This window comes from Hypanus sabinus, chromosome 4, assembly GCF_030144855.1.
Source record: "Hypanus sabinus isolate sHypSab1 chromosome 4, sHypSab1.hap1, whole genome shotgun sequence".
Taxonomy (NCBI): domain Eukaryota; kingdom Metazoa; phylum Chordata; class Chondrichthyes; order Myliobatiformes; family Dasyatidae; genus Hypanus; species Hypanus sabinus.
In genome coordinates, this window is record NC_082709.1 from 160,082,822 (window position 1) to 160,092,080 (window position 9,259).

At 37.5% G+C, this 9,259-nt stretch overlaps 1 protein-coding gene across 1 annotated transcript; it reads right to left on the reverse strand.

The window, feature by feature from the left end:
* Window positions 1-212: 212 nt before the first annotated feature.
* On the reverse strand, window positions 213-8,469 carry jagn1a (jagunal homolog 1a). Its single transcript, XM_059968615.1, has 2 exons — window positions 8,365-8,469; window positions 213-5,657 (listed from the first exon to the last, which is right to left on the reverse strand). The coding sequence occupies exons 1-2, from the start codon at window positions 8,457-8,459 to the stop codon at window positions 5,195-5,197; spliced, it is 558 nt and encodes a 185-aa protein (XP_059824598.1). The 5' UTR covers window positions 8,460-8,469; the 3' UTR covers window positions 213-5,194.
* Between the last annotated feature and the right edge of the window lie 790 nt (window positions 8,470-9,259).

Genomic DNA, 9,259 nt, shown 5'->3' on the forward strand with positions numbered 1-9,259 from the left:
CATATCTATCCTGCGCCTTGTGAACTATTCCCAGAAACTTAACCATCTCTGTTCTGCCATCATCCTCCTCCAATCCACCTGGGCAAACTCCTCTCTCATGCCCCTAATCCCCTTTATTCTAATACAATATTGATATATCTGACTTGAGCTTCTCCCTCTCAAAATTTTATGAATTCAATCTTATCATGATCACTGCCTCCTAAGGGTTCTTTAACATTAAGCACCTTAATAAGATCTGGGTTATTACACAACACACAATCAAAACATAGCCTTTTCCCGAGTAGGCTCAAGTACAAACTGTAGGCATTCAACAAGCTCCTGCTCTTGCAATCCAACACCAACCTGATTTTCCCAATCCCTTGCATATTGAAGTGCTCATTACAATTGTGTCATTACCCTACTACATGCCTTTCCCAGTTCCCTTTGCAATCTCAATGCCGTCTCTTGGCTACTATTTGGAGGACCATATATAATTCCCATGTTTTTTTTAAACCCTTGCAGTTTCTTATCACTATACACAAAGATCCTACATTCTCTTACCCTATGCTACCTCTTTCTAAAGTTGTAATTCCATCTCTTACCAACAGAGCTGCACCAGCACCTATGCCTTCCCGCCTGTCCTTTCGACAAAGTATATCCTTTGATGTTAAGCTCCAACTATGACCTTCTTTCAGCCACGACTCAGTGATGCCTGCATCATACAGACCAATCTAATTGTACCACGAGTTCATCCACCTTATTCCAAATGCTACACACATTTAAATACAGCACCTTCAGTCGTACATTCTTTGCCCTTTTGAATTTTGCCTCTGTTGTACAGTTTAACTACACTTGCACCCAATAATTGGCTTGTCCTTCCTTACAGGTTACATCCATCTCTACTTGTAAACCTGCTGGCTTACCCTCATTTTTACCATATTGGTTCCTATTCCTGTGCCATATTAATACAAGTCATTCTCAACAGCTCTAATAAACCTGCCTGCAAGAATATTGGTCCCTCTCAGATTCAAGGTCACACCTGCCCCAAAAAAGATTCCAATTATCCAGGAATCTGAATCCTTGCCCTGCTCCAATTCTTCAGCCACACGTTTATCTGCCACCTCATTCTATTTCTATCCTTCCTGTCCTGTGGAACAGGCAATAATCCTGAGATCACTACCCTTGAGGTCCTGCTTCTCAACTTTTTTCTTAAGTCTCTGTATTCTGTTTTCAGGACTTCCTCCCCTTCTTTACCCATGTTGTTGGTACCAATATCTACAACTTCTGACTGCTCACCCTCCCCTTTCAGGATATTGTGCATCCTTCTCCATGAAACTTCAGGTGCTGAATTTCTACTAAGCACAAAAACTTGTTTTGATTTTGTTAGTACCTTTTAATAGATTTGAAAGCATTTCAATAATAGTTTCAAAGTATGCAACTACTTTAGGTAGAATTATCAGTAAGCGAAAACATAAGACCATATTAAATGCAAACTTTGCCATGGATTAACATCGATTCAAAGAATTACTCACTAGCTAAATTTGATTTTTTAGATGCTATTCAGAAAGCTTTATACCACAATTATTCCTTTACCAGACAATTCATCTTAGACTTCAATACTATTAGTGTAGGGAAAAAAAATGACAATTTAAATACGTTCTTGACTTCAAAATTGTGTATTCACTGAGTATGATTATTTTTCATTAAAATCTGAAATTAAGTTATGAACATGAAGGCTCCAGATTTCTTATTTCATTTCCACACCACTTTCCAAATACATTTGCATTCACAATTATGAAATACAGAGAACCCACTATATGCATACACATTCAACTTCATCCATCCAATTAACACATTTTTGAACGGTAAAAATATGGTAAAAATCCAATTAGAACTTTTTGCACGGATTGGTTTGCAATAGTTAATAAAAACTTCCTTTTTGCACACAAATTCTGATGATTGCAAATATACAAAGACTACCATCAAACGTCACAGCACAGAGTTCAGAGGAAAACTATGTTTAAGTAAAATTGTACAGAGGAGATGTCAGGGGTAAGTTGTTGCTTTTTTTTCATGCAGAGAGTGGTGAGTGCATGGAATGGGCTGCCAGCAGTAGTGGTGGAGGCGGAAATGATAGGGTCTTTTAAGGATCTCCTGGATGGCTACATGGAGCTTAGAAAAATAGAGGGCTATGGGTAAAGCCTATGTAGTTCTAAGGTCGGGGCATGTTCAGCACAGCTTTGAGGGCCAAAGGGCCTGTATTGTGCTGTAGGGTTTCTATGTTAAAATCTGTTAGCAAGTGATTGCTTTAAGCACAACCAGAGCCATGCAGATACAATATTAACATGGTTTAAATATGCAGCTCATCTTAGTAATTTACATAAAAGATAGATTAAAATGCCAGATGACTAATGCAATCTGTATCAAAAACATGAACGATAAGCCTCCTATGCAAGAAATTTCCTGCATGGAAATACAAAGTAGACCACTGGCTAATCCATTGGCAAAATCCAAATCATAGATAGATTGAATAGGATAAACGCCAACATGATGAGGTGACTGTCAGCAAGAAGATTTGCAAGAGAAGACAGAACAACTGCAACCCGGAGCAACACAGTTTTCAATTGTCTGGCAAATACCATACTTGTATTAGCTTTTAACAGTGGAGTTCCGAAACCTAAATACTAGCTTTAAGCATTGGCAAGGAGGTAATATCATGTATTGCAGAGAAGTCATCATTTGGACAATCATGTCTTTGCCAGAGATTTTGTTTTTACTAATTAAATGCTTATTAACTTCAAAGAAGAAAAAAATCTGCAGATGCTGGAAATCCAAGCAACATACAAAATGCTGGAAGCCTCTTCAAGCCAGGCAGCATCTATGGAAAGGAGTGTAGTTGATATTTCAGGCCAAGACCCTTTATGAGAATTGGAGGAAAATAATGTCCCAGTGTTTTCTCCAGTCCTGTTGAAGGTCTCTCTCTGAAACATCAACTATACTCTTTTCCATAGATGCTGCCTGGCCTGCTGAATTCCTCCAGCATTTTGTCTATGTCCCTTATCAACTTCCGTGAAAAGATGCAGACATCTTGGCTTCAGTAATCCAAATTGTAAAACATTTCAAATGAAATGTGCATGCGTTCTTTGATTATACTTAAATTTACTTTTTATGCTCCGCATTCTTAATTTTCCCCTCCTACAATGTAACTGGGCATGCTGACATATTCCATTCATCTATGCCCCATTTCATCTTTTACACTCTAATTTTGTTGACATCAGATGACTAATTCAAAATAATAAAACTATTCCAATGTAATTTCATAGCAATTACCTGTATACAATTCATTAACATTGATAACTGCTGTCTATATAAATAAATAAATGTTCCGAAGACAGCACAGCACAGCCAAAAAACAGTAAGGGACACAAAATTCAATTACTGCTCAGAATAATGTATTATTATTGTAAAGTGACATCACTGTGCTTGATCTAGTTGCAAGGCAACCACTAATTGAAATGCCTCAAATCAAGAGATGATAGTTACCAGGTCTTGAGATCTAAGCATCCAATTTTTTTGGAAGACAAATGAAGGTAGGATGGGAAAGCAACCATAGACAACAAACTTCCAATCAGTTTTACCAGAGCAACCCTCTCCTTCATTAATGACTTGCTAACATGATTGGTAAGCAAAAAAAGTGACAACTCTATTTTATTCATAAAGACAAAGACATAATGGATAGACCTCTAACATGCTTCTGATTAAATTTCTACATCATACTGGTATAAAAAATGATTGTGCAACATTTATTCTTTGTAATTAAAATATGCAATAAAATCAAAACAAAATTCAATCTACTAACTTTTGCACATAAAAAGACTACTCAATTTAGATTAACTTATTCATTGGTTTATTTTTTTTAATTTTTATATATACACAAAATATGAAGCTACTACACCTGCAGACTAACGTGGGGGGATTGACTGATCTGCAGTGATTATAAACTTCTCACAATTTTAAATTATACTGTCAAATTTCTTACCATCCCCATAAAAAGGAGCAAGTTCCTTTCAAAAAGTCGTGCTTGAATGTAGAGCAGGGTTGTAAACAACTTGAGTCAACTCATGGATTTGACACGGTATTACTTTTATTTAACCAATTAGATATTTATGAAACCAGTGTGGGAATGCAGGATGTTTTTCAGTTCTCAAAAGAATGTCATAAGATGTGCCTCACTGCAAATAGTGTGCTCATGTCCAACTCTACACCAGAGCTCATTATAGAGAAATCAAAGCAACAGCATACAGAGGATTAAGAAGCTGATTCAGAAGAGATAGGAAATATTAAGAGATATAAATAAAATCAGATCAGTATTTTAAGACTATGCTCATAATTTGTGTGACAACACTTGAACACTGAGACAAACATAACTATAGCTAAGAATCATTAAGACTGTTCAGCGAGCTGAAGCCAAATCCAAAATGATTTGTGTGATGCAACTTTAAAAGTACATAACAAGAAACTGTCATATAAGGTTAAGTAGACTGTATTCTTGCACTGGTCAAACTAACTCAATGCTAGGACAAGGCCTTTTATTAAATAATGAAAAGAATGGGGGGATTTCATATGATTGCCTGAAAGGAAACAAGTGGATCTAATTTGTAAGCATTGAACACGTTGCTTATAACATGCAACCTAATTTTCAAAGAACATTTGACTGCTCTAAGTAACACTCCCACCCATGTACCACACACCCAGTTTCACTGAAGATTGATGTAGGAAATTGCAACCTTGCAGCAGTATAATATACAAAATCAACAATTAAACCACTTGTTATTTCCTCTTGAAAAATCACATTGATATATCATGAGGAAATACAACCATAAAAAAAGAAATGATTTGGACAAATCATTTTGGAAACATTCCCGAATATACTGCATTATCTAGCTACAGAGTGACATTACCATTATATTCTTAAAAGCCACAACAATCTATTCAACAACCAAAAAATTGAAAAAGTCGCACAAAATGTTTGAGACTCGTTATATTTCTTTGATTGGAAACAAAAGCATCAGGGTATGATGATAAAAATAAAAACATCCTATTCAAGATAAGCTCCAGCAATTTACCCCTGTATCATCATCTCTGATGGACTGATACAGTCCCATCATATTCACCATAGTTCATAAACCTTTCAAATTGTACTTTCTTCTCCAGACTATTTCTTCTTCTTTTCCTGTGTGGAGGTAAACCAAGAGTCCAGTAATTTTTTGCTGTAGTAGATCTGCCAGCCATGCACTTGTACTGCAATAACCAAAACCAAGTACATGACAGCTACAGCAGAAAAACCAAAAATGAAGCGGTAAGCCTTTCCATTTCGGTACAGCTGCTGTGCCATGGGGAACATCTCCATGGTGCCATAAATGAGAGGGGCAATGGAGAAGAGGCCCGCACTAATCATAGAAAGCACCAGGTAACTTATGTTGTTACGAGGGAAGGATATAAATCCAAAGATAGATGGTATGATGCTCAGCAGGTATGGGTACTCCCATTGGTATGGCATAGCAATCAGATCATGTGACACCAACTTCATGTGGCTGACAATAACCTGTAGAGTGAGTAGTGTCCAGAGTACTAAATGAGCAATTATCAGCTTCTTGATCTCAGACTTCAGAGTTACACTGTAAAAAATAAAAAAACAATTCTAAATTAATATTCATTAATATTTGAAATATTTACATATTTTAATGTGCTGCCGATTGGAATTTATCTTTCTATTATTGTACATAGTGGTCCTTTATATAAAATAATTCTTTACTGATTTGTATGCATATTCGGATCATTAATAAATAGCCTTCATTTTTAAAATCCAAGTTAAATCAACACAGTCGGCCCTCCTTAATCGCAAGGGATTGGTTCCGGGACCCCTTGCGGATACCAAGAAATGCAGATGCTCAAGTCCCTTATTTAACCTGTATCAGAGTGGTGGTCTTTAGGACCTGGTGCAGCTCTGAATCCATAGTGTTCCCGTTCACAAAAACAATCACGATCGTGATTGAAAATAAAGAGGAAATAATAAAGCGATCAGAAAGAGGTGAAACGCCATCAGTCAGTGGAAAAGTGTTAGGCTACAGTCGGTCAATGATCGGAATAATTTTAAAGGATAAAGTGAGAAAGGCCCTGCCCCGATAAAAGCTACAATTATTACTAAGCAACACAGTGGTTTAATTATTGAAATACATACGTTTCTTAAATGTTTTATATGCATAGTAAGGTAAAATATATACTGTTTTCTAAGACAAACGTTTGACTGACGCTAATACCGGATGTACCTGTTCCGACTTACTGAATAAGAGAACTCCTGATTTTTTTTAAATCCCGATCCACGCTAACGTACACACATCCTCCTGTATACTTTAAACCATCTCTATATTATTTATAATACCTAATACAATGTAAACGCTATGTAAATAGTTGTTATACTGCATTGTTTAGGGAATAATGACAAGAAAAAAAGTCTGTACGTGCTCAAAGAATGAATGCTGGAAGAGCACTTCCAAGTTTTCTCAATTCGCGGTTGATTGAATTCGCGCATGCGGAACTTGCGGATAAGGAGGGTCGACTGTATTTACAATTGCAAGAAAGAAGTTGTGAACCCTTTGCAACAACTTGGTTTTCTGCATTAATTACTCACAAAATGTGTTCTGATCTTTATCCCAGTTGCAATAATAGCAAAACACAATCTGCCTATTCTTAAAAACACAAACAATTGTACTTCTTGTCAATACTGAGTACATCATTTAAACAATCAGTCTAGGTTCAAAAAAGCATGTTAACCTCTGGGGTAATACTTTCTACAAAAATTATTTGGAGTCAGATGTTCCAATCAATGAGATGAGATTCAAGATGAGGGTTGCAGAGGTGCCCTGCCCTATATGAAAGACAAAGTCTTCTCAAGAAAGAACCATGAGTTGATCAAAACAACTTTCAGAGGACCCTAGAAGAATTATATTGAGATGAATGAAGTTGAAAAAGGCTACAAAAGCATTTCTAAAAACCCGAATGTTCATCAGTACACACAAGAAAAATTGCTTACAAATGGAAGAAATCCAGTACTGCTGCCACTCTCCCTAGGAGTGGGGGTCCTGCAAAGATCACACCAAAAGCACCATACAATGCTGAAGGTGAAAAAGAACAAAGGGGTTACAGCAAAGACCTACAGAAATCTCTAGGACATGCTAAGGTCTCTGCTCATGTGTCCACAAATAAAGAAAAACACTGAACAAGAATGGTGTTCAGGGAAGGACACCACGGAGGAAACCACTGCTCTCCAAAAAAAAAAATTGTTACACATCTCAAGTTTTCAAAAGACTACCTGGATGCTCCATAACACTTCTGAGACAATGTTCTTCAGACAGATGAGACAGAAGTTTTTTGGTAGAAATGCACACTGCTCTGTTTGGAAGAAAAAGGGCATTGCATTCCAACACCAAAACCTCAACCCAACTGTGAAGCATGGTGGGAGGAGCATCATGGCTTGGAGCTGCTTTGCTGTCTCAGCTTGCAATCGTTTAGGGAACAATGAATTTGAAATTGTATCAAGGCATTTTATAGAGTAGCAGTCCATCACCTGAAGCGTAATAGAAGTTAGATGATCCTACAAGGCAATGATCCCAAACACAAGAGTAAAACAACAGAATGGTTTACAAAAAAAAACACTTGTATTTTGGAATGACCAAGTCAGAGTCCAGACCTAAAACCCAATTTAGATGCTCTGGTATGACCTGAGGAGGCAATTCATGCAAGGCATCCCAGAAATATTGATGAACTAAAACAGTTTTGTATAGAGCAATGGTCTAAAATTCCTCCTCACTGTAGTGCAAGTCTGATCAGCAGCTACAGGAACTATTTGGCAAAGGTTATTAAATACAAGGGCTCACATACTTTTTCCAACTTGGACTGTGAATGATTAAACACGTTCAATAAAGAGATGAAAAATACAAATGCTTGTGTTATTACTTTAGGTAGATTGTATTTGTCTATTGTCACTTAAATGAAGTCTAGACCACATTTTATGAGTAGTTCATGCAGAAAACCAGGTAATAGCAAAAGGCTCACAAACTGTCCCTTTAAGATCAACTTCTGTAGTCTCTTATTGCATCACAGTATCTTCAAGAGAAGTCCTGTGATTTTTTTTTGGCTTATCTCAAGCTACACTATCAATGCACTTTTCCTTGTGTCAGGGGAAAAATAAATGCTTCCACCATGTCTGAAATGGTTAGGGCTACTTTTCTTTGTTTTAGAGTTGCAGCCTTCACATAACTTTAATTTTCTTAAGTACAGTAAATCCATTTAGAGCTGTTCTATTTAAAAGTACCAAAAGGTTACCTCATCTGATAATGTGAAGCTACTTTCTCTCTATGGAGGAAGTCACTGCCATCTGTCCCTGTAGCACGTGGGCCAGCACGGGAGGCCATTCTCATCAACGATCTTCTAATGAAGGAAATTTTAAACAAAAGATTACAACAAAAAACAATAAAGTAGCCATTCACCCACAACCCCCACCCAAATAATTTCAATGATTTGAAATTCAATTTTCTCATGTGCCCCCATCACAGTAAGCAATCATTCTAGCCCTGCTTAAATATCGCACATCATCCTCAACATGATGAAAGGTATTGTTTTTGAATAGTTTTAAACAGCAAATTGAAAGGCATCTCAAGCACCCCTCACCATCCTCGGATTCAACACCATTATTCTCAAATCAAATTGACTGCCCAAACTCCTACAGCTTTATCTACCTCTCAAATTCAACCCCAGAACACCCCACTATCAAGAGTCAGATTTAGTTCTAGTATTACCTATTCACCCCCAACTCTCCCCATTTCCCTCCCTTGCACGTCCCAGCTCGAAGCTCCACCACTCGCTTTTCTCAAAATCCATCCTCATGGCCCACCATATCTCAGCATTTCCCCCACATCAAACCAGAACATTCCCTGTCAAACCATTCCCCCACCACCACAGGATAAAAGAAAAAAAACCAGCCTTGCCCCCTCTTTCAGTCAATCCTAGCACTATCCTACCTTTCTCGCCCAGGTTCTATTCTCCACTACTTCTGCAGCACCGGAAACACTATCCCCAGACCTACCATGGTCCCTAACCTGAAGAACTAGATGCTTTAGCTCCGCCACGTTCCCTACCAATCTCACCCTTAGAAGCACTTTACTAAGAAGCCCTGTCCACTCCAGCACCACCACACTTTACATACCAGAGAACAGTCCTG

Bases quoted from the DNA above. Each gene is read 5' to 3' on its own strand.
- jagn1a (XM_059968615.1), bottom strand. From the start codon at position 8,459: ATGAGAATGGCCTCCCGTGCTGGCCCACGTGCTACAGGGACAGATGGC. The intron at 5,658-8,364 runs GTAACCTTTTGG...TATTTTTTACAG, and splicing joins GCTTCACATTATCAGATGAG to TGTAACTCTGAAGTCTGAGA.